Genomic DNA, 26845 nt, shown 5'->3' with positions numbered 1-26845 from the left:
CCCCCCCCCCAACTCAAAATAGCCAGAGCTTCGCGAACCAGCTGAGCGGCGGCGAACCAGCTGAGCAGCGGGGGACAGCAGAGCAGCACACAGCAGGAGTTTGCCTGGGATTGGTGAGTATCCGAGTGCTTGTTTGCTGAGTAAGTATCCGAGTGTGTGTGTGTTTGCTGGGAGGGCAATGTGAGAGCCTGAGCGAGTGCCTGATTGGCTGGTAGCCTGCAGGGGGCGGGCCTTGGGGCTGTCTGTTTGTTTGTTTCAGGGAAGCCTGGCTGTTTAAAAATAGCCAGAGCTTCGCGAACCAGCTGAGCCGGCGGCTGAGCAGCGGGGGACAGCAGAGCAGCACACAGCAGGAGTTTGCCTGGGAGTTCGCCTGGAGTGAGCCCAGTGAGGCTTACATCTTGCCAACTTCTCTGAGGAAGCTCATATTAGGAAAGTGATATGGAAGGGGGGGGTTCAACTGTTGTGACCTGCACTGGATGTGCCATGTTTGTCTTTCTTCCACAGGACAGAAGCGACTTTGTCTGTACAAAGTGCAAGCTGGTCTCCATATTGGAAGAGAAGATTGAAGGTCTGGAGCAACAGATAACGACCCTGTGTTGCATACGAGAATCTGAGGATTTTCTGGACCAACGTCAGGATATGCTTCTACGGGCGCAAAGCTCTAAAGATTTAGAGCAGGTTGCACAGCGGAGCCAAGAGGCCAGTGAAGAAGCTTGGCAACATGTGACCTCCAGAAGAAGAAGGGGGAATGTCCGGGTTCCAGCAACGCAGACACAGGTAACTAACCGCTTTCATGTTCTCTCCACAGGTACCATTGCGGAGAGTGGACCAGACGATACGTCTGGGGGGAGAAAGCAGAAGGAGACTCCACTGGTTGGAAGGCATGAGATGCGATGTCCTGAGGTTGGGGGTTCCACGACCACCACTCCCAAGAGAAGGAGGCGGGTGGTGGTGGTCGGGGACTCTCTCCTCCGGGGGACTGAGTCATCTATCTGCCGCCCTGACCGGGAAAACCGAGAAGTCTGCTGCTTGCCAGGGGCTAAGATTCGCGATGTGACGGAGAGACTGCCGAGACTCATCAAGCCCTCGGATCGCTACCCCTTCCTGCTTCTCCATGTGGGCACCAATGATACTGCCAAGAATGACCTTGAGCGGATCACTGCGGACTACGTGGCTCTGGGAAGAAGGATAAAGGAGTTTGAGGCGCAAGTGGTGTTCTCGTCCATCCTCCCCGTGGAAGGAAAAGGCCAGGGCAGGGACCGTCGAATCGTGGAAGTCAACGAATGGCTACGCAGGTGGTGTCGGAGAGAAGGCTTTGGATTCTTTGACCATGGGATGGTGTTTCATGAAGGAGTGCTGGGCAGAGACGGGCTCCATCTTACGAAGAGAGGGAAGAGCATCTTTGCGAGCAGGCTGGCTAACCTAGTAAGGAGGGCTTTAAACTAGGTTCACCGGGGGAAGGAGACCAAAGCCCTGAGGTAAGTGGGAAAACGGGATACCGGGAGGAAGGACAGGCAGGAACGTCTGTGAGGGGAGGGCTCCTGCCTCATACTGAGAATGAGGGGCGATCAGCAGGTTCTCTCAAGTGCTTATATACGAATGCACAAAGCCTTGGAAACAAGCAGGGAGAACTGGAGGTCCTGGTGATGTCAGGGAATTATGACGTGATTGGAATAACAGAGACTTGGTGGGATAACTCACATGACTGGTGTACTGTCATGGATGGTTATAAACTGTTCAGGAAGGACAGGCAGGGCAGAAAAGGTGGGGGAGTAGCACTGTATGTAAGGGAGCAGTATGACTGCTCAGAGCTCCGGTACGAAACTGCAGAAAAACCTGAGTGTCTCTGGATTAAGTTTAGAAGTGTGAGCAACAAGAGTGATGTAGTGGTGGGAGTCTGCTATAGACCACCGGATCAGGGGGATGAGGTGGATGAGGCTTTCTTCCGGCAACTCGCAGAAGCTACTAGATCGCACGCCCTGGTTCTCATGGGTGACTTTAATTTTCCTGATATTTGCTGGGAGAGCAATACAGCGGTGCATAGATAATCCAGGAAGTTTTTGGAAAGCGTAGGGGACAATTTCCTGGTGCAAGTGCTAGACGAGCCAACTGGGGGGGAGCTTTTCTTGACCTCCTGCTCACAAACAGGGAAGAATTAGTGGGGGAAGCAAAAGTGGATGGGAATCTGGGAGGCAGTGACCATGAGATGGTCGAGTTCAGGATCCTGACACAGGGAAGAAAGGTAAGCAGCAGGATACGGACCCTGGACTTCAGGAAAGCAGACTTTGACTCCCTCAGGGAGCAGATGGGTAAGATCCCCTGGGGGACTAACATGAAGGGGAAAGGAGTCCAGGTTAGCTGGCTGTATTTCAAGGAATCCCTGTTGAGGTTACAGGGACAAACCATCCCGATGAGTCGAAAGAATAGTAAATATGGCAGGCGACCAGCTTGGCTTAATGGTGAAATCCTAGCGGATCTTAAACATAAAAAAGAAGCTTACAAGAAGTGGAAGGTTGGACATATGACCAGGGAAGAGTATAAAAATATTGCTCGGGCATGTAGGAATGAAATCAGGAGGGCCAAATCGCACCTGGAGCTGCAGCTAGCAAGAGATGTCAAGAGTAACAAGAAGGGTTTCTTCAGGTATGTTGGCAACAAGAAGAAAGCCAAGGAAAGTGTGGGCCCCTTACTGAATGAGGGAGGCAACCTAGTGACAGAGGATGTGGAAAAAGCAAATGTGCTCAATGCTTTTTTTGCCTCTGTCTTCACTAACAAGGACAGCTCCCAGACTGCTGCGCTGGGCATTGCAACATGGGGAGTAGATGGCCAGCCCTCTGTGGAGAAAGAGGTGGTTAGGGACTATTTAGAAAAGCTGGACGTGCACAAGTCCATGGGGCCGGACGAGTTGCATCCGAGAGTGCTAAAGGAATTGGCGGATGTGATTGCAGAGCCATTGGCCATTATCTTTGAAAACTCGTGGCGAACGGGGGAAGTCCCAGATGACTGGAAAAAGGCTAATGTAGTGCCAATCTTTAAAAAAGGGAAGAAGGAGGATCCTGGGAACTACAGGCCAGTCAGCCTCACCTCAGTCCCTGGAAAAATCATGGAGCAGGTCCTCAAGGAATCAATCCTGAAGCACTTACACGAGAGGAAAGTGATCAGGAACAGTCAGCATGGATTCACCAAGGGAAGGTCATGCCTGACTAATCTAATCGCCTTCTATGATGAGATTACTGATTCTGTGGATGAAGGGAAAGCAGTGGATGTATTGTTTCTTGACTTTAGCAAAGCTTTTGACACTGTCTCCCACAGTATTCTTGTCGGCAAGTTAAAGAAGTATGGGCTGGATGAATGTACTATAAGGTGGGTAGAAAGTTGGCTAGATTGTCGGGCTCAACGGGTAGTGATCAATGGCTCCATGTCTAGTTGGCAGCCGGTGTCAAGTGGAGTGCCCCAGGGGTCGGTCCTGGGGCCGGTTTTGTTCAATATCTTCATAAATGATCTGGAGGATGGTGTGGATTGCACTCTTAGCAAATTTGCGGATGATACTAAACTGGGAGGAGTGGTAGATACGTTGGAGGGCAGAGATAGGATACAGAGGGACCTAGACAAATTGGAGGATTGGGCCAAAAGAAACCTGATGAGGTTCAATAAGGATAAATGCAGGGTCCTGCACTTAGGACGGAAGAACCCAATGCACAGCTACAGACTAGGGACCGAATGGCGAGGCAGCAGTTCTGCGGAAAAGGACCTAGGGGTGACAGTGGACGAGAAGCTGGATATGAGTCAGCAGTGTGCCCTTGTTGCCAAGAAGGCCAATGGCATTTTGGGATGTATAAGTAGGGGCATAGCGAGCAGATCGAGGGATGTGATCGTTCCCCTCTATTCGACATTGGTGAGGCCTCATCTGGAGTACTGTGTCCAGTTTTGGGCCCCACACTACAAGAAGGATGTGGATAAATTGGAGAGAGTCCAGCGAAGGGCAACAAAAATGATTAGGGGTCTGGAACACATGACTTATGAGGAGAGGCTGAGGGAACTGGGATTGTTTAGTCTGCAGAAGAGAAGAATGAGGGGGGATTTGATAGCTGCTTTCAACTACCTGAGAGGTGGTTCCAAAGAGGATGGTTCTAGACTATTCTCAGTGGTAGAAGATGACAGGACAAGGAGTAATGGTCTCAAGTTGCAGTGGGGGAGGTTTAGGTTGGATATTAGGAAAAACTTTTTCACTAGGAGGGTGGTGAAACACTGGAATGCGTTACCTAGGGAGGTGGTAGAATCTCCTTCCTTAGAAGTTTTTAAGGTCAGGCTTGACAAAGCCCTGGCTGGGATGATTTAATTGGGGACTGGTCCTGCTTTGAGCAGGGGGTTGGACTAGATGACCTCCTGAGGTCCCTTCCAACCCTGATATTCTATGATTCTATGAACTCCTTTTTGGGTGAGGACCCCCAATTTGAGAAATGCTGGTCTCCTCTGTGAAATCTATATAGTATAGGGTAAAAGGACACAAAAGGCCAGATTTCATTGGGGGAGACCAGATTTCATGGTCCGTGATGCATTTTTTATGGCCATGAATTTGGTAGAGCCCTAGCTATAACTGAAACTATCTCGTGCTATGTGACCAATTGGATTTGGAATTACAGTTCAATAGTTTAATAAATATGGAATTCTATTTATTGTACCCTTTACTAGTCTGAGTGCAACTGGTTGAGATAGGTTCATTTAACTAAACAAATTCCCCATTATTCACCAGTGGCTATTTGCTAATCCATAGATTCTCCCAGCTACCAGCTGACAGAAAAGGGTCAAATACTGGTTCAAATTATGGTGAATGATTCCAAGGAACAGGTACCTTACAAGTTCCAGAACTGGTTATTGGTCACTTTACCACCCTCTAGAGCAAGAGTTTTCTGCTATACCAATATAACCCTTCCCTCCAGTTGTTAAAACCTAAATGGGTCTGGGATTCCTGTCTGAGAGACAGCCTCTCACCTTACATCCCAGTGACTCAGTGAAGATCAACTGCAGTGCACTCGTTATTCATTCCTTTGGGGTAAAATTCTCCTAGTCCAGAGTTGGGTCTTTTTTCATTTAAGAGCCCCTGGCTTTGGACCTCATTCCCTTTGGTGGTGCTCCAAGACCAGTTTAATGAGCTTCAGGGCACACAGGAAGATGATTACTATGCAGATCAGCTCTGTTTGAATGTGATTGGTTTTTTTGGTTTTTTTTCCTCTTTTGGTTTTATTTTAACTGATAGTTTGGGGATTTTTTTTTCCTATTAAGGCATTAGGATCAACTAATCTCTCTCTCTCTCTCTCTCTCTCTCTCACACACACACACACACACACACACACACACAAATCTTCTATCTAAACCTTTAGTGGGCAGCACACACCCGGAACACTACTGAATGGCAAGGGGGAAGCAGCAGACACCCGGCTTGCCCTAGAGATGGGACTATGGATGCTAGTGTCACCATTTGATGTACTTGTTCAGGTTACTTTGATCCACCTTTTATCTTGGAAATAAGAAAGTAACAGGAATAGAAACCCTCTCCTTTGCTGCTGAGGGACCTCCTCTATAGCAAGCATTTGGAGGAGGCAGATGATTTCATTCTTTAGTGCTTTCTCCTGATAGGGATCATTGAAGAAGTATTAGGAAGGGAAGGTCAGGAGACTGCAGAGTGTGAATTGGATGGAATAAACCGTTGAATAACCTCAGAACTATGTCATAGAATATCAGGTTGGAAGGGACCTCAGGAGATCATCTAGTCCAACCCCCTGCTCAAAGCAGGACCAATCCCCAATTTTTGCCCCAGATTTCTAAATGACCCCCTCAAGGATTGAACTCACAACCCTGGGTTTAGCAGGCCAATGCACAAACCACTGAGCTATCCCTCGCCCCTATGGTCTGAAGTAATTCCACTCCCTGCTGCCTGAAAAAAAGAATGTAAGTGGTTGGAAATGGAGTGTACTGGCCTTTTAAACTGTTGAAAAAAATCCACTGGGCCCAGCAGTGTTGCATTCTAGGTTTTTACTCTGGGAACATACCTGGGCAACAAGGAAGGCAGCTAACAAGGAAGAAGAAGTGGTCTCAGGGTTGTAGTGTGCAGTTTGGAAGAAAAATCCAGGCTGCTAACTCTGTTTAGAGCCTGAGGCCACAGTTTCAGAGTGTAGGTCGGTACAAGCTCCATATTCCTGCAGTAATGAGGACACACTGAGCATTGTAGTTTCCTGGCAATGCTGAGAGTCATAGAGCAGGATTTCAGCACAGCATGCTGGGAAGCAGATTTTGTATATTAGTAGCTTTCTTCCCTCATAAGGAGAATTTGACAGACCTGCAGAGATCCAGAAATATTAAGGGTCTCTCGCTGAGACAGGAAAGTAAGCTGTCAGTTTAAGCTATATTTTTCCTTTCAGGCCAGTGTTGTCCTGGGAAAAGTTTGGGGGTATGCATGTTTGATTTTGAACTTAGCTATAAAGAAGAGTTTGTGATATGTAAACAAGAGTGTACATAGCTACAGTGGCAAAGAGATCACTTGTTCACTCTCCCCACTCCCCTGGGGATGGAGGTTAACCCACTTGAGCACACCCCTGGACTCAGGGATTTCATTGAGCTCAAGCAACAAACTGTGAGTGAGGTGCAACAGTGGGGAGTGGAATGTTAAAGGGACATTTGTCCACTGAACTATCACAGCACAAGATGGGAAACTGAGGCAAAGTGTTGCCCAAGATACAATGGGGCAAGTGTTTTACTTATTGTTGGCATATTGCCGAGTCATTGTTTTCCCAGATTAATGCTGGACAACACAGCATTAATGCTCCCCTTAATAAAATTTTCTTTTGTTATACACAGACTCAATGCTTGTAAGTAGGAAAGTAATGCCTATCACAGGTGCCCAGGGGTGGTGTTTAGTTTTCCCAGATTTCTGGGTGGGGGCTTGAGCTGGTTTTGTTTAAAAATTGAATTCAGCCTTTCCTGCTACTGCCACCACTTGGCAGAAAGGTTACAACATTATCCATTTAACAAAACAATGGAACATAAGAACGGCCATACTGGGTCAGACTAAAGGTCCGTTAGCCCAGTATCCAGTCTTCCAACAGTGGCCAGTGCCTGGTGCCCCAGAGGGAATGAACAGAACAGATAATCATCAAGTGATCCATCCATTCCCAACTTCTGGCCATTCTTATAGAAGATGGACAGAAAGTTCTTAACCACAGTGAAGCATAATTAGTCTTGGCAAGAGTCATACAGACGAGTGGGATTTACCATTGGCCTCCAACAATGTGGACTGCTTTGGGGTCATTGTCACTTATTCTCACTGGACCATAAGGATGAGTGGGGCACTGGCTTCTTCCTGATTTAGATAAGGCCAAAAGTATTTTTACTGTCCCTGAGTCTTCATGTTCACATTCATCGCTAATCTGGTGTTTCCTTTCTTGGAGTAAGATTACATCATTTTGAATTCTACCAAGTAAGTAGCCTCAGTTCACTGTTTAGGTGGTATGGCAAAAAATAACCCTGTTTTACAACCTGGCTGAGGTTAGGAGAGAGTTTTGCTTCCTCCCACAGAAGAAAAAAATCAATCTGACAAGCAAGGATGGATTCGTCCAATGGATAGCCCAGTTTACCGGCACAAAAAGCTAACCATAGTAATCATCAGTACTCAAGAGCACGTCCTGGGATCACGTATGTCTCTGGAAAGTGGTTTAAATATTGGAAGAGTTGACTATGGTAACCCTCTTTCCAAATGTTATGAGGACATCCTAATGCTTCTAACAGGATGAGCAAATATGTCCCACGTACTATTGAATAAAACGGTAGTTTTCCTGCCATTCTGAATGAAACCTATGTGTCTATCCACATTTGTAAGCATCTTTTGACAAACTAAGTTTTATAAATGTATATATAAATATACATCCAAAATAGATAGTTCCATAATTAAATTCAGAGATGAAATATTTACATTTTCTCTTACATTATTAAATCTTTTAGCTAAGTCTAGTGCTACAATTTCTAGTCTGTGCTACAATTTCATTTCTTTACAACATTGATAAAAGGCAGCCACGGCTCCTATTACTAATATTTAAACTAATAATGAAATTGTGTTTCCTGTTAATTTTCTAAGAAATGGCTTTAATGACTTTACCAAGAAGGGCTTATAATAGCAGCAGCGGGGAAAAAAATCTGACCAAAATTAATCTTCCTAAAGATTCAAAAGGGTGAATTTACATTGAAGATTGAAATGGAACTTTAACCTTTGTCGCTTTTATTTGAAAGAAGCCTATGGGCATGTTAAATATTGGCCAGCCTTTTACATTGTATTGTATCTAATAACTTCTTTTACAATTTTCAGATAAGTAAAGGAGGAAGTAAGGGGTTATTTGAAATGTAGCAATAATATGAAATGAAGCATCTGTCTCTAAAGTGCTAAATGCTGAAGACAGAAATATGAAACAGTTATTCCATGGTTTTACAGCTAATGACTTGTTTGGAAGCTGGAAATTTCAATTAATATTGAACCACATAATCAGTGCTCTCACTTGCAAATCTAATAAATATTTCTGATTTGAATATTTGTCTTAGGTCAGTAACCCCATAAAAGTTACGAACAAACTTGTTCCGTGGCACAGGGATAATAATTTTTATTAGAGAATGTCACAAACTGAAAAATCTGAATACAGATCCAGATTCGGAACCTTCTAAAGTCTATGGCATTTGGAAACAGAGTTCTCTTTAGGGCCCCATTTCTAATGACCAGTTTTCCTATTGTCTTTTTTTTGCTATGGTGTCACTATTCCCTGACCTTGACTAATAAGAAATATTATGTATTTAGACAACAAAATCTATCTGATAAATCATTCCAGAAATAGGAAGGAAATCATGCGTGAAATGAAGGTTAGAGTTTTCAAAACCACATAATTTAACCAGCAGACTGCTAATCAATGTATAGCATTTTTCATGAGGAAAGAACAATGGGACGCAGTCATATTTATTGTCTAATCTGATGATTTTGCCAAACATATCATATTCTATTCAACTTTATGACTCCAGGAAAAAGAAAGTGCTCTCCTGAATGGGAAGGCTGTGTTTAAGTTGGAATGCAAAGTCACAGTATCTCAGGTAGGTAAGTCAACCAACTTGTCTTCTAAGTTAGATCTAGAAATGTTCTAACTTTGGTGCCTAAAGTCAGGTACCAAAATCCATATTTAGGCACCCATGTTTGACTGCTTTGGTCTCAGTCCATGCAACAGTATCTTCATATTCATCATACAGTGCTATACAACAGCTGGGAAGAATGTAGTCCCATTGGTGGCTATTAAAAGTTTTATTGCTTTATATATTTTATCCCTTGATGACAGAGTTATTAAAGCTTCTAAATGTGGGATGGAAATGTGTATACATGTGGTGAGGGAAGTAACAATAACTATTTGTATTTTAGGAGTTGCTTACAATATCCCATTAAGCTGTGTTGTATAAAATGATACATTGAAGATAAAATAACACAGAATGCTCTTGGTAGCAATGTATGCTAATGATAATGAAAGACAACAATTGCTTTCTGCTCAAAAGCTCCTACTGCTCTGCTGTATAGTAAATATGTCAAAAATCAATTTAAGTAGGCTTGTTTCATTTTTTGTTTGGGCTATATTTTTACTTTCTGTGAATGTGGAATCTCATTTCAGCAATATGAGGATAGGTCAGTATCACTGAGAGTGACAGGAATATATTTGGGAATGTAAAAATAGATTTGGATAACTTCACAAATGTTATAATGGATTCAGTTTAGTTTTCTAACTTATCTGTACAATCTTTGCTCACCTTTCTCTATAAATGACAGTTTAAAATAATAAAATAATAAAATTAATCTCTTTGTTAAGCAACTTAAAAGAAAAAAAAGTAGCTCTAAAGGTGTGAAAGAATCCTAAAAATGAGTGGAATAATAATGAATGATAATGAGTAACAGTGAAGATACGTGAAATATGCCACTGTATATGATCCTTATCTGTCATACCCTTTCCAGAGTTAAGTAAGTTACACCCTACCCTATCCCTAAGAGTTTGGACCAGATATTTAAACCCCATCTTCCCTTCTTGCACCGGCAATTTAAGGGCCTAACTGATTGTGAATGTAACTGATCTCTTTTAGCTGTTTAACTTCAAGATAGGCAGGTGCAATCAGTTATTTAAATATCTAAATAACACCATTTTTTGCCTGCAATTATTTGCACTTGCAAAACTGTGCAGATGAGCAAAGCAGGTGAAGTTAAGTCTAGGCTCAAATTCAGGCCCATTATATTCCAGGCCCACTTACAAGTTCTAATGAAAATGAAATTATTCAAAATTACACATTCAAACATGCAGGCACTACAGTACAATATTAAAGAAAGGCCTGATTCTCAATGTACTATATCAATATAAAAGACAATATCAATTATGATAATTACACACGGAAAAACAGGCTTTCAGTCTCATGCACCATTTTCCATCCTGATTATTTTTACATGTGAAGGAGGCCAGAATAGATTTTCTTACCTGTTGTTGACCTGACAGTTGAGGTGATGTTGGAAGATCCCATAGCAGGGATACATTCATCATCTTGGGAGTAACCTGCCTGAATGGCCCTCAGGTAACTGTGGCTTCTTGTTCGGAAGCATCCAGGGAGGTCAAGGGCATCCATTGCCTGAGCTTCAACTTCACTAAACACTGATTCACACACCGACTCAAATTGCCCATTGACCTCTGCTTCACTCATCTGAATAAATAACAACAATGCATTTGATTTTTGACTTGCTTTGTTTTGTGATCATCATGGCTTCAACGTCTCTCAAGTGGACACCTGTGCGTTGATGAAGAACTGTTTAGCAAATAATTAAAGATTAGGAAACCCTTCTGAACACATTCACATTTTAGCACTTTACATTAGCCATATATAGTATGTTTTAGATGACCATCGTTAGTTTCCATTTGGTTTATTTATATTTAATAAATATGAAGAACACTAACAGATACATCCAACAATCCAAATCTCTATACACTGATTAGGAAATCTATCCACTATCACAACTGGAGAGACAAGACCCATTCGATACCATTTAATTATATCTGGTCTTCTACCTGAGACATTGAATCAAATGAGTCTGAATTTTCAGACTCTTGAGTTATATTTACCCTAGCCTGCAAGCATAGTGGAGAAGTGGGCTGAATAGTACCTTCTGTGCACAACTCAACAAATTTACTGGCCACATTGCTGTGTGTGTACAGCACCCTTTAAAGGGGATGTTGCAGATTGTTCTTTTCCCTTTGCTGTGCGGGAGCTCCAGGAGCTATCTATGTCACCCAGTGCCACAATTTAAGCCCAAAGTGTGCTAACTGACAGAAGAAAAGAATCACTTGCCACTTGCATTGCAACAGAACAGATGCGTCTGCAGCTGTATGAGTTGCCCTCGATTGGGATGGTGAAGTGTCTGTCTGTGATTGAGAGCTAACACCGCACTCTGGACCTTTTTTATTAAAAATTGTCAACAAAAATCAGTACCTGGTCCATGAGTAATTGGACATGGGCGAGGCCTTATTTTTTTCTCTAGAGACAGGATTAGGGAGGTAAATAGACCAGCAGGCTGGAAACAGAATGTCTGTATTTAGCTAGGGGACACCAAGGAAACCATTTACAATGGACAAAATAACAATGGATAAGATAAGCTGGGACCATAAAGATGAGGTAAACAGTAAGCTGTACATGGACAGTGCAGGGGGCAGGGATTGGTTTCTATAAAGTACGGTAACTAAGTCAAACCCCAAACACATGATGGAATGTCTAGTGAATGAAATGTGATGTGTACATGTATATAAAGGAAGGGTTTTTTTGTGTGACTTTGGATGTGTGGTATACCCCATACCCAGCCCTTACGGTTGAGTAGGATCAACTCACCATAGCTTTGATGCATGCCAAATAAAGGAACCAAACTGACAAGACTGGAGTCAGACTGAATTCATGAGGAACTAAGTGGAAGAGGCCTCAGAGGAACCCTAACATAGTGGTGCCGTGACTTGGATATGCTCGTCTAGAGCTGGTAACATATATACCCTTAGTATGAGGGTCGCAACCTAGCATTAAGAGAAATGGCATTGGTAGGGTTTAAGGGTTTAAATATGAGGAAGTTAGTATCATGCTGGAGAAGTGGATTAAATCTAAGGGAGGACCCTATAGAGAAAGATTAGAGGGAGACTGGATCCAGGTGAAAAAGAAACTCCAGGGAGTCGTATTCAATTTTTTTTTAAAAATAATGTTTGGCAAAGCACAGCAGAGGTCTATTGAATGTCACTGACATTTTCAAAAAATAGGATCCATTGGCAGCCATAAAAATAGTATCTAGTGTGTTTGTTTTTATATTAATGCAAAGAAAGCCCAGATCAAAGCAGCAGCTTTACAAGGATTATTTCTAGTGGCTAAAACATTACAAACAAAATGTACTACTTTGAAAAATGAATGCTAAAAGCATAAAAAGCAAATCAAAGTTGTAAGAGGAGGAAAGAAACTAAATGGAAAAGACTCCTTAAAAAGTTAAAAAAAATCCAAAGTAAAAAGCAGCCATTCAATTTAGAGAGTACAGTTGTGCAGGCAAAGTATACTAACTTAAGAAATAAGAGCAAAAATCATAAAAAATAAGCTTAGACCACTGAGGAAAAGTCAGTAAGAAATGTGTTACTCTAGGAAATAAAATAGAAGGGTTACAGTCCCAGAATTTGGTAGCTAGTAAGGTCTAGGGAAATGTCTTATTAAACAGTGAAAAACTGAAGTGAGTACTTTAAAAAAAGTACATGCAGCTAAATTTTTGCACAAATTAACACTGGAGATCTTGGAGGGGACTAAATAGTCAGGGGCAGTAAAAGTAATAAAGTGTTAAAAAGGACTTTATTACTTTTTACTACCCCTAACTATTTAGTGTTTAGTGTATAAAATGTTAAAAGGGACTTTAAAGTGTTAAGAAAAAGAAAGAAAGAAAAAAGAATACTTGGTTTAATAATGAAACCCAGTTATGGCAATATAACTCAGTGCAGTCATGCCTAGTGAAATTCTTAGTAATCAAATTATGCAAAGGAAGGTCAAGTGGTGACAACTACCACCACTATGCTTTTCTCTCCAACATGACTTACGGCCACTCTAAAGAAAGGGGGTGGGGCACTTTGTGTCTGTAATAAATTAATTGTGCTGGCTGCTGCAGGTATAGGGACAATCTGATTTAAATTGTCTGACTATGGATGAGTTAGTTAAAAACACTGAAGGAATTAGGGATTTCTGTATGGCTTAACTGCTTCTGAATGTAGTAGGGGAAATGCAACCTGGGTACAGCAAAGTAGTGGAAATGTAACCTGTGTAAAAAAATAATTTAAAGCAATGCAAGGGGCATTGATCAGCTCAAACAGCAAACTGTGAAAAAAGAAAAAAATGTTTTAAAAAAACTTCCTGTCAGAAAAAGTGAAGTGTAACAGTCAACTTATTAAAATCTCAAGTAGCTAAAACGCAAAGAAAAAAAGAGAAAGAAAAAAGGAAGTAACAACAGTAAAACAAAATGTTGCTAAAATACAGCGGTTTTTGTATTTTAGCTATTTGAGATTTTAGTAAGTTTATGTTACACTCTATATAGTATACATATTGCTGTAATTGCTTTTAAAGAAGTATGGCATTAAGTCAATGTGTTCTAATAATAATATCTTGTGTAATATATGAGGGATACATACTATACAAAGTAAAAGCAGCCTCGAGTGATATGGATCAAGAAAAACTTGCCCTCTTTTACCACCACATAAAAGTTAAAAATTTGGCACAAGATAGGTAACACCAGTTGGAGAAGGGCACGAAAATTAACTAGGGTCCAATACCATGAAGTTAAATGTAAAACCACTGTAACCCATACAGTGTGGAAGAAATTTATTTTCCCTCCTCAAATACTGTGGAAAGACCATGCAAGATCTGGAAAGCCCCAGACTTGTCCTGCTGTTGGCATCTAGGAGACACTTATGGGTGCAGGTGTACTGGTTTACAGACAGAGTTGTCAGCATGTATGTTCATTCTGGGGGAACAGTCTCTAAATTTCACAGTACAATTGAAATGCTGGGGCACTGGTGAAGTAAAAACTGCTCATGGAGGTAATAAGTATTGTGTGGTGGCTGAAGAAGACCACTCCTGGTACAGACCCAGGAAATGTTATTTTAATTGGCCTATATTTTGTTTCATACCTACATTTCCTGTATTAATAAATGAAAAGTACCAGTTTTTATAATGTAATTAAAATAAAAGCAAAGTTAAAATTACAGAAGGAGGCTTTAAAGGCAGAGCAAGCCTATAATGTCATGGTAGCATAGACCACCAAACCAGGAAGAAGAAGTGGATGAGGCTTTTTTAAAAAAGAACAATATAATCCAAAATACAGGGTTTGGTGGTGATGGGGAACTTCAACTACCCAGATATCCATTTGGAAAATAATACAGCAAGGCAGATTATCCAGCAAGTTCTTGGAATGCATTGGAAACTATTTTTTCTTTCAGAAGGTAGAGAAAGCAACTAGGAGACAGACTGTTCTAGATTTGATTTTGACAAATAGGGAGGAACTGGTTGAGAATTTGAAAGTGGAAGGCAGCTTGGGTGAAAGTGATCATGAAATGATAGAGTTCATGATTCTAAGGAATAGTAGGAGGGAAAACAGCAGAATAAAGATAACGGATTTCAAGAAGTTAGACTTTAGCTAACTCAGGGTGTTGGTAGGTAAGATACCAAGGGAAGCAAACAGTTCAAGAGAGTTGGCAGTTTTTGAAAGTGATATTATTTAGGGCACAAGAACAAACTATCCCACTATGTAAGAAAGATAAGTAGTATGGCAAGAGACCACCCTGGCTTAGCCAGGAGATCTTCAGTGATCTGAAACTCAAAAAAGAGTCCTACAAAAAGTGGAAACTAGGTCAAATTACAAAGGATGAATATAAAAAACAACACAAGCATGTAGGGACAAAATTAGAAAGGCCAAGGCACAAAATGAGATTAAACTAGCTAGAGACATAAAGGGAAACAAGAAAGCATTCTACAAATACATTAAAAGCAAGAAGAAAATCAAGGACAGGGTAGGCCCATTACTCAATGAGGAGGAAAGACAATAATAGAAAATATGGAAATGGCAGAAGTGCTAAATGCCTTTTGTGTTTCAGTTTTCACCAAAACGGTTAATAGCAATTGGACGTCTAACAAGTGAATGCCAGTGAAAATGAGGTAGGATCTGAGGTTAAAATAAGAAAAGAACAAGTTAAAAGTTACTTAGACAAGTTAGATGTCTTCAAGTTGGCAGGGCCTGATGCAATACATTCTAGAATTCTCAGAGATCTGACTGAAGAGATATCTGAGCCATTAGTGATTATTTTTGAAAACTCATGGAAGATGGGAGAGATTCCCGAGGGCTAGAAGAGGCAAATACAGTGCCAATCTATAAAATGGGGAATAAGGACAACCTGGGGAATTACAGGCCAGTCAGCTTACCTTCAGTACCTGAAAAGATAATGGAGCAAATAATCAAGCAATCAATTTGCAAACACCTAAAAGATAATAAGATGATAAGTAACTGTCAACATGGATTTGTCAAGAACCAATCATGTCAAACCAACCTGATAGCTTTCTTCGACAGGGTAACAAGCCTTGTGGATGTGGGGAAGTGGTAGATGTGGTATACCTTTACTTTAGTAAGGCTTTTGATACTATCTTGCATGACCTTCTCATAAACAAACTAGGGAAATATAGCCTAGATGGAGCTACCTAAAGTTGAGTGCATAGCTGGTTGGAAAAACCATTCCCACAGAGTTGTATCAATGGTTCACAATCAAGCTGGCAGGGCAGAACGAGTGGGGTTGTTTCAAGGAGGAGGGTGAAAAATTGTACTCCTTAACTTCTGAGGACAGAACAAGCAATGGGCTTAAATTGAAGCAAGGGAGGATTAGGTTGGACATTAGGAAAAACTTCCTAAGCGTGCAGGTAGTTAAGCACTGGAACAAATTGCCTAAGGAGGTTGTGTCTCTGTCATTGGAGGGTTTTAAGAACAGGTCAGAAAACCACCGGTCAGGAATTGTCTAGTTGTTACTTAGTCCTTCCTTGAGTGCAAGGTACTGGACTAGATGACCTATTGAGGTAGCTTCCAGTCCTACATTTCTAGGATTCTATGTAGAATTACACTCTAGTGGGCTATACCAGAGGAGGCAAACTTGCACACCCCAGTTCGTACACCGAGCCTATTATTAATGTTGGTTCAAATTACTAAAACTACTGTTGTCATGGGGAAAAGAGTAAGTTGTACATGGACAGTGAGTGGACAGAGCATGGTGTACAGGCAGTGATTCCTACAAAGCAACCAAGCCAATGCCAAAATGAGTGATGCAATGTAAAGTGAATGTATGTATATATAGAAAGGGGGTTTCTGTGTACCATAGGTATACCCTATGCCCACCCCTTATGGTTCAGTCTGATTAACTCAGCGCAGGTTTGCTGTATGCCAAATAAAGAAGTTTAAGTGATGAAACTGGAATTACACTGAATTCTTAGGGAACGCAGTGGAAGAGATCTTGGGGAAACCCCAACAGAAATAATCCGCTCTGTACTGACAGAAACTATGTAAATACCATGTGTCACAGCCATAAATGGTGTTAACTGGTGTTGCTCCATTAAATATAGTGAATTAGGCTGATTTAAAATCAGCTGAGCATCAGTTCCTACATACTGATTTCATTTTTAAACAATCTTTCTAGCCCTATTCACGTCATATTTTTCTTTTTTATTATTTTTATTTAGCCAATCACAACATGGACTGAAATATATTAATGTCAAGTGCTTGGTGTTAAAAAAGAGCTTAGTTTTACTATGTCCATTTACTATGTCTATTTACACTGGACAATTGTTAATTTCACCATGAATTTGTATGATTCATTTTGGAGACATTCTCGGATAATTATTAGGAATGTACTAAATATCAAATTGTAGCATTTGGCTGGATAAGTGGAAATAATATTCATCCAAAGAGAATTTAGAAGCTGAATAATGGAGAGAGCAGTAAATGACAATAATATGTATTTTATTTAATCATTTATTAAAGCAGAATGAAAGAAACAAAATCATATAAATATCTAGTCAACCTCATAACCTCACCAGCCTCCACATCTGGATGTTATTGCTTTTTATTATATATTGTGGTCAATAACTTTTATTCATTTTGGGGGAAAAATCACTGCAAATTTTCCATAGTTTTCATTAATCAAGCATATAGAAATTTCTTACAGAACCTCTGAGCCCCATGAAAGGCTGTTATTCTAATTTTCTAGAAAGGCATCTTGGCAATTAAGTCCACTGTGAAATGAATTATTTTGTCCTTCATAAAATTATCATTTTTATATTTCTAATAAATGAAGTCTGGGAAGGGAAAAAAAAACTTATTCTAAATCATCTTTTGCTTACACAATTGACCAAGAGAGTTATGATAACTTATGCCAAGATTTTCAAAAGTGACTAGTAATTTTTGGAGCCTCCCAATTTGAGATACTTTAACAGTGCTTAATTCAAATATTAACATTCATCACTTTGAGAAAATCAGGGCCCTTGAAGGCATCTCAGGTTGGGCACCCACAAATGGAGGCACCCAGAATCACCTGTAACATTTGAAAACCTTGGCCTCAGTCAATAATTACATGATGAAATTCCTTACTACTTTTTTCAAACAAAGTTTGTTGACACTTGCAACATAATAATTTTAAAATACAAATTGCAAGAGTGAATATATACTTCTTAAATATATAGTCCATCAGTATCCCTCAATTCAGTCCTGAGCAGTAGAGGGTGGGAAGGGAACCCATTGATATAACAGAAATAAAAACACTGAACTGCTATCATATTGATGGAACATGCAGAGTGCGATGTCATAGGAAGGGACCAGGAAATAGCAAAGGCTCAGAACTTGTTAACTGAATGTATTTAGTTTATATTCTGTGTTATTTAATATATATGTTTCTGAGTTGGAAAAAATTGAACAGTGAAATGGCAAAATATGTAGATGACACAAAATTATTTAGGTTGGTCAAGACCGAAGGACATAGTGAGGAACTTCAGTAGGATCTAATTAAGCAAGCTAATTGAGCAAAGGATGGCAAATGAAATTCATTGTGGACAATAGCAAGGTTGCGCATCCTGAAAGAATATGAACCATCATCTACACTACTCTAATGAGTTAGGAAAAGGTCCTAGTCATCATTATGGACAGCTCAATGAAAAACACTTTCTCCATGCATAGTGATTGTCAAATAAGGCAAAGGATATTAATGTATATTAAGGAAGAAACAGAATACTACTTAACATAATATCATTATATAAAGTGATGGTATACCTCACTGAATTCTGGTCATCCCATCTCGACAAGGATGAAGCAGAAATGGTAAATGTCCAGACAGGGGCAATGACATTTTTTAAAAGCCTGGACAGACTTGCACATGAAGGGACATTGAAAAGGTTAGGTTTGTTTAATTTAGAGAGGTATGAAGATGAAAAGGTGACATGAGAGAGGTATACATAATAATGAATGGTCTAGAGAACAGCCTCTGAGCGTTCCTGTTCATGCCCTCTTCCTGTACAAGACAAAGTGGAAACCCAGTGAAACTAAAAGGCAACATTGTATATATTTATATGTAGGGTGGATTTCTTAAAAGGGAAATTCTGATTTTGCAGTTTTTTGGCATAATTTGCAATTTGACTGTCTCTTTTTAATCATACCATCTTCATTCAATATTAAATTACTTGAAGCTTGAATTACTTTGTGACTACTTACATCCTCACTCCTCTAATATTAATCAAGAAAAACAAATTTTCCATTTTTAGTAGCTAGTCCTGTATATGTAAATAGCCCACAGTAAAAGATTTAACAATAGATTCCCACCTGACTAACACAGCTGGCCTGACTGAGTGTGCTCACTGCTCTCATATAGCTCTGATTCCTTGATCGGAACTTTGGGGAATTGTAGTTTGCGGAGGGATCCATGTTGTGGCCCCCAGGCACATCACTTGCAGCTTGAAGGTAGCTCTGACTATAAAAGAAAGGGGAAAAAAGAGGAGGCTATAAAAAAAACTCCAGATGGAATCAGTTATGACACTGAAAACAGCAATTGGTATTAGCATCATAAATGCACTCCCTGGGGCCAAATTCTTGATCAACGTAAAAGGCACAGTGCTACTGAAGTCAGGAGAGCTGCATCATTTAATATAAGCAGAGAATTTGGCCTTAAGTTTACTACCAAAATGATCTGAAGCATTCAGCATTTTTACTGTAAATTAATATCACTAATATTCCCCTGGCTACAAATGTTACATTTTACTAAAATAAAATGTGAACATCAATATGAACAACAACTACTGCAGGAATGGAAATGTATCTACAGGGATAAAAATCACTCTTCTCTGTCATCTTGTTTCATCAAGGTGCTGGATTTCAAGATGCCTTATAGGTTAAAAGTATCAATACATTTACAGAAGATCAAAATATCCTGTGGATCAGCTAAAGAACATGATTTGTAATGGCACACAACACAACCGCATAAATCTCCTGAACCGGTCTTTTTACAACACACCTCTCAAGGTACTTTTCCCTGAGTGTACTGTAGACCTTACACCACCACCATAACCTCCTGTCCCAGAGGATGGTCTTGTTTAAAGAGACACTGGCTATGTCTTCCCTGCCAAAAAAGTTTTCTTTTTTCTTTAAACATGATAACTAACCTGCATTAAGTTCTCTTGCTCTCCTAGTGGAGAAAAGACACAAATAGGGTTTACTATGATGTAGCTAAGCAAGGTCAACACTATATTCCCAGCGGCAGCTGACCTCCCCTAGCTACATCACATTAAAAACTACAGAGCCGTGTCTCCAGTAGGATTTTACAGCAGGATACTGCATGTCATTATCTCACTGTAAAGTCATAGCTTTTTAGGCAGCTTGAGTTAAAAGCAGCTGCCCTCAATTCTCCCCTTGCCAATGTCTGCAGTTTTACTACATAGGCCTGGTCTGCTATGCCCATTGCTGTAACTGACTTTTATGGGACTGGGAAGGAATGTTCCCCTCACTGCTGGATTGATCAGGGTGGGGTTTTTTGCTTTTCCCACAGGAGCTCACATACCCAGTGGTGAGCCCAGTGTGATACCTGGCATTGGAAGGGGACTCAGGGAAAGCATCACCTAAGGAAGCTGAGGAATGGGGTTGGGGGTCCCAATGTATGGTACAGCAAGGGGATAACACCCTTTCCTCAGCCCCTTAACCCTCAGATGGGAGGAGGGCCGTGGTATCCCAGCAACGGGCTGGGATGAGCTGTGGAGGGCTTAGGGTCTGACTCATTTCCACCTAATGACTAAGAAAGGAATCATGCCCTGCACTGTACAAGCTGTAGTTCCTAGACAATTTAATACATTTGCTGCCCACTTAAACCACATCCCTCACATCTTGTCTTTCCTTCCATGCTTCTGGGACAAAGATTCTCATTGCTCCCTCTCCCTTACACCTCATGCACTAGCACGGGCACTAAAGCAACCGGCACTTGCATTCCAGGCCTGGGACTAGATCTGTGCATGTTCACAGAGTGCAGGAAAAAGAGCAGTGAGCCTCCGCATCCATTTACAGCATGCTCAAGCACCATGCACAGTCTAGGCACACTAGGAACAGGGAACTCTAATGCCAACAAGATATGGCAACACTAGACTTCTTTTATCTTGAGTTAATTGGCAATTAATTTGAGGTAGTTAGCGAATTGGTGCCAGTCTGAACACTCCACAAACATTTGATGCAAACTACCAATATTTATTCTTTACCCCAGGTGAAGTAAAGTTCTTTGTCCCAAGTTAGCAGAATCTTATCATTATTAATTATTATTATTTGTATTATAGTAGCATCTAGGAGCCTCAATCATGGACCAAGACTGTACTGTGCTAGGCACCGTATAAACAAGAACACAGAAATGGAATGCTAGGTTTGTTCTTTACCCACGGCAGATGGGCAATTAATTCATTTGAGGGTTAAAAAAATATCCTAGTACCAACAAACCCCAACAGTGTTAGGAAACTCAAAATGGGCTGCAATATGGTTCCTTTCCCCCTATGTTGGTATGTCATGGGGACAGCACATATTCCATGCACTCTGTTACAACATATAGCATGTAGCAGAAGCTGCTCTGTGCTCTGACCCAACGTTGCTGGAGGCATGGTCTGCCTCATCATCCAACATACTGTGTTTGCACCACTGTACTTCCTCACCACGCCATTGTAGCAGTGGATTAAAGTCAAAGACTGCCTTTTTGCCAAGGAAAAATCACTTTTCTGATCCCAGTGTCTGCTTCTCAGCAGGCTGCTGAATGCGCCACATATATTATTGCAAATAGTGTTAAAATAAATTAAAATAAAAATCATTTTTTAAAATAAAATGAAATAAGCGTCAAAGTTTGGTTTCTAATTTGTCCTCACTGGAAATGTATTTGTAGATATGGGGTTCAATTAATAAACTTGTTATGTCATTTTCCTGCTGATCAGAATGTGGAATATGATTGACCAATATTATTTATGGACTAAAATTGTGCAACTGTGACAGCCAAAGGTCACAGTTCTACCACTTGATCGAGAAGATAACTGTAATTTATTCTTAGTACCAGAAGATCTTATATTCTCCTCACAGACCAATAGCAGAGGCCAAGACACTGCTAAATGCTGGAGAAGGTCTAACATTCCATACAGCAGAGCTCTATAGTACATATACACACATTCCAGTCATGAGGGTTGCAGCCATTTCCTCTCCTCTTCCCCTTTTGTAGTGGTGGATGTTAATGGAGGAGACTTGGCTACCAGCTCTTTGCCTCTTCAGTTGCTTTCCCAGGAATCCAGGCTCTTTTCCCAATAGACAGCCCAGCATCCATAACAGGAACTGGAAACAAGGAACATCTAGCTCTGCCTAGACTATCAGCAACTGCCCTGCAGAGCACAGTGTGAGAACCACTGCCCTAAGAAGAAAGGCTTAGGGGTTATTGAGAATTGCTCAGTGCAGATTTCCTATTCTGCCACAGCACTTAGCATACTAAACTGGTTGCTCATGTGCAACTAAAGAGGGCAACATGCTGTGTTATGATGATATAACTGAACAATGGCATGGCATGGCATCTTCTGGAGTACTGCGAACAGATTTGGTCATTTCACCTTGAAGATACAGTGGATTTTGAACAAGTCCAAAGAAGGACAAGAAGGATAGAGACACAGCAAGAAAAAACTTAAGAGCTAGCAAAAACTATTTATTTACCTTTGTAGATGCCCTTAATTTTTTTCTTTTATGTTTTTTCCCATTTAAGGGCAACCACTGGACACTGTATTTATCTCAGGCTTTATTTATGCTTGGAGCTCAGGGTGTGATTTCCATCTTGTGTAGATGTACCTGCGCTACCTCTACTCAAGCTAGTGCACGAGAAATAACAGCGTAGCTGGGGTATTGATGGTGGCTTGGGCTAGCCACCCGAGTATGTATCCAGTGGGTCTAAGTGAGTATATACTCAGGCGGCAATGGACAGGGAGCAATCAGCTGGCTTGCGGCGTTTTGGAGGCAGGAGGGAGGAGCGAGGACTTGGCGCACAGGCTCCCCTTGCCTCCTGAATGCGGCAAGCCAGCTGACTGCCCCGGGCAGGAGGGAGCTGGGAGGAGCGAGGACTCAGTGTGCCTTCCCCCTCCCTCCCCTGCCTCCTGCCCACAGCAATCAGCTGGCTTCTGGCATTTAGAAGGGAGGGAGGGGGAGCCTGCGTGCCAAGTCCTCTCTCCTCTCCCCCCCCCCGCCTCCAAAACACTGCAAGCCAGCTGATTGCCGCTGGAGGGTGGCAAGGGGGAAGGCGTGCCGAGTCCTTTTGTCTGGCAAAAAAAAATTTCCCTGGAACCTAACCCCCCCATTTACATTAATTCTTATGGGGAAATTGGATTCTCTTAACATCATTTCACTTAAAGTCGCATTTTTCAGGAACATAACTACAACGTTAAGTGAAGAGTTACTGTATTTAGGAACCAGGTCTAATTTTATTTATCCTGAAAAGGAAAAAAAGAGGAGATCTGAGAAAATTATGAAAGACTTAGTGAAATGTAATCTGTCCATCTTTTCCTCCTACCCAATTTTAGAAGAAGAAAAAGGAGATGCTAAAAGAAATTAAAGGGTAGTACTGTATGTTTAGAACCAAAGAAAGGAAGGATTTTTTGTTTTATTGTTTTGGCTTTTTTAAGGTAGCATAATATCTCGTCAACCTGTGGAATTCATTGAACCAAGGAGTAAACATAAAAACTAGTGTGGCTGAATTTTAAAAGACTGGAATTGCTAATAACATGTGCAGTTAGGCAAGATAAGCTAATATCATGGATGATCAAATATCATGCTGTGCCTAGGGATCCATTTCCTCCAGCATTACATATCTAGCTTTGTACTTTACAGCTGAATTTTCAAAAGTAACTGCTGGTTTTCTCTGCTGCCAGAGAAAATAAAAATTAGTTTGAACCTTTGTGTCTGCTATGGTCTATTGCTATTTTTATTGCAAAGCTAATTTGAAATCAATAATTTTAATCATTATTTTTAAAGTATGCATTTCTGAGGAGAGCAAGGTGCTAACTTCATATGATTTATAAATGGCCGTATCTCTTCAGACTATCATCACAAAAGGGTCTTCTGTTAAGTTAACAGCAAGCACTTTTATTTTCAGAAATCTGCCTTCCTTTACTTTTTATGTGGCTGTTAAACAGATACAATGGACACAAAATATATTCACATTGGTACAGTCCAATCCTGGGCTTTAGCAGATTTTAGGCAGTGCTACTCACTGGGAACAGGCTGTTTTAACTTAGGGCTGGTCTTCACTACAGGGAGATTGATGCTGCAATCGATGCAGCAGGGGTCAATCTAATAAAGACCTGCTAAATCAACGGCAGAGCACTCTCCAGTTGACCCCGGTACTCCACCTCTCCGAGAAGAATAAGGGAAGTCGACTGGCGAGCGTCTCCCATTGATGCAGCACAGGGAAGACACAGGGGTAAGTCGACCTAAGCTATGTCGACTCCAGCTACGTGGTTCACATAGCTAGAGTAGCGTAACTTAGGTCGACTTACCCCGGTAGTGAAGACGAGCCCTTGGACACCTCTCTAGAGTTACACTGGGAGTTGGTTCAGCCTCTGGAGCAGCCCAGGGCTAGAAGGGTGCAAACGGTATGTTAAAACCACGTTAGTTGCACTCCCCAGGGCTGTGAGTTCCGTGCTTAGAGGTGAAGCACAGAATCTCACTGTGGAGTTCTTAAAATTCCACCAAGTTTATGAAGGGTGTGTCTGATTTACAGGAACCCAATATCATTCAATGGAATTCACTCTGAGGGCAAAACATGCCCTGTAGGACATAGGTAGCTGTAATGTTCCAACACTGTATTTCTGACTTTTTAAAAAAATGTCCAGGATCACCACCATATTAGTACAAAATCTAAGAATGAATGATAACGTTAAAGAAAATACAAGCACCTTTAACTGTCAGTAAGTGAGATGCAGAAGCATTATTCTGTGATAAAAAGGTTACATAAAATTTGTTAAAGACCTGAGGCTTCACACTTAACAAGCAGGTATATTAATATTAGCAGTGTTTCATCAGTCATCATAACCTATTTTATTGAGGGATTTGCATTTCAATGGATATTCATTTCTCTACCCAGATGTATCTTAATTCAGTGTTTGGATATGCATAAAATAGCTCAGAAACCTGGATCTTACAAATGAACAGTGCCATTCTCTAGAAGCTGAGATTCACACAGTAATTGTGGAGCCCTGCTGACGTCAATGGGGCTTTCTGCATGGGAGAGTGGAAGTGCCCACCTTCAGTCAATTGCAAACCCAGGACTGTAGATACTCAGTTTGACTTTCCCTTAAGGATAGAATAGCTATTTTGGGTTCCTTGAAATATAGCAGGTGCCTATAAATCTAGTTAATTTCTCTATAGTGGAAAATTTACTTTCTATGCTTTGCCAAACTATAATACTTTCTTTTTGGTCTGACTATGATAGAGATCAGGTTTTGGGCCAAATGAAATTAAAAAGGTTTTCTGCATAGGAAAGTAGCCATCCATTTTCCTTTTTTGACAAACTCATCTTAGATATTGCACATTCCATTTATTAAAATGAGACCGTGTTAGGAACAGGGCATAGGATGCTGTTTCTTTCCCTGTGAAATTTCTGTTAATTATTGGAAGGAAACGGAGGTCCTCTTTTTTATGTCAGAGAAATTTAATGCCTTCTTAATTCTGTAATATTATCTTTAAAGGAACACTTAAAGATGATTTAATGGCTGGTTGTTATGGTGAACGATCTGATGTAAAATTTTGAAATTTTTTTTTAAAGTTGGTTCTGTTTAGCTGTGATTAATGTATTTAGGCAGGAGCACGACCAACATTGTGATTTATATCATAATTCAGTATGCAGAATATTTTTATTGTAGCAATTTTCTAATCATTACCCTCACTTCATGCTTTGCTTCCCAAAACGGTGGCCTACAGAAATCAGAGATACAGGGTAAAATTGTCAAAAGCCTCTACATGACTTAGGCACCTAAGTCCCATTGACTTTCAATTAAACTTAGGCTTCTAAGTCACTTAGGTACTTTTGAAAACTTTACCCATTTTCTCTGACAGGCTGCTTCTCATATTCTTCTGCTTTTACTTGATTTATTTTTCCATTATGTACATATCTATATTTTTGTAACAGGCCCTAATTCAGTACAACACTTAAACATGGGCTAAAGTCCATCTGTACTGAACAAGGCACGTAAGCATGTGCTTAAGTTCCATTATAGTTGATGGGATTTAATCACACAAGTACTGTACTGAATAGGGCCCTCACAAGATGACTTCATGTAACTTAAAAAATGAAATAAAAGTCACATCAGGAAAACCAGAATTTAATTTATGCATTTTTTTCTGCTTCTCTAACTAAAAACATCTTTTTTTTCAAATTCTTGCCTCTGGCAGAGAGCATTTATATGCATTGACTTTTTATGGTAGGAGATTAAATAAGAAAAACAAAAACGCCTCTTAACTCAGCCTTTCAAATTAAAAGAAAAGTAAAAGTAAGACACAAGTTGAGAGCAGAAGTGAACAGGCAACTTTGGGAAAAAAGGCTTTGTCATCAGAAGTTTTAAATTCATGGTTGTGATACTTGCCCTTGTACATGATTGTTTCTGTGCATCACTGGGATGAATTACAGCTTTGTGAAGCTTCACACACTCTTGTCAGAGCCTGAAGATTTACCCCCATCACCCACTGACATTCCCATCCTAATCTGATGGCCTTGTATTTCAAGCCAATAACATAGTGGTAGTGTTCTCTACTGGTCAGGAGTTTGGGGTTAGATTATTTCCTGGGTTTGGAATGAATGCTGGTAAAAGGCAACATGCTCAGCAACTGGGGGAACAAAGGTATCTTGCATTGTTCAAGAGCAACAACTATTCTTTCTGCAAGGAAGAATGGATGGGACTTCCTTCTGAACCCATGAAACAGTGATATTCAACAGGTGGCCCATGGGCCAAATGTGACCTGTCAAGGCTTCCTGTGTGGCCCACCAGCTCACCTTAAAAATATTTATAATTAAATTCCCAAACAGTGATGATCGGCCTATCATTTGCCTATGACTTCCTTAATAAGTAACTTACTGGCAGTGCTTAATTTGTAATGAAAGAAGTGCCGGGCTCAGTCCTGGCAAGCCCCGGCACAAATTAAGCACTGGCTGGGTGGCTGGAGAATGGCCGG

General features: G+C 40.8%; 1 protein-coding gene across 9 annotated transcripts in view; it reads right to left on the bottom strand.

Annotated features, from left to right (window-relative positions):
- Window positions 1-26845, bottom strand: part of DLGAP2 (DLG associated protein 2) — a 705175-nt gene that overhangs the window by 50197 nt on the left and 628133 nt on the right. For all 9 annotated transcript variants that reach the window (XM_074947769.1, XM_074947771.1, XM_074947768.1 and 6 more), the window contains 2 exons: window positions 18956-19103; window positions 10536-10755 (listed from right to left, as the gene is read on the bottom strand). In XM_074947769.1, the coding sequence (XP_074803870.1) occupies window positions 10536-10755; window positions 18956-19103 (368 nt within the window). The remainder of the gene's footprint in view (window positions 1-10535; window positions 10756-18955; window positions 19104-26845) is intronic.

This window comes from Natator depressus, chromosome 3 (assembly GCF_965152275.1).
Source record: "Natator depressus isolate rNatDep1 chromosome 3, rNatDep2.hap1, whole genome shotgun sequence".
Taxonomy (NCBI): domain Eukaryota; kingdom Metazoa; phylum Chordata; order Testudines; family Cheloniidae; genus Natator; species Natator depressus.
The sequence above is the reverse complement of the archived record's forward strand: the minus strand, read 5'-3'. Positions and strand labels throughout refer to the sequence as shown.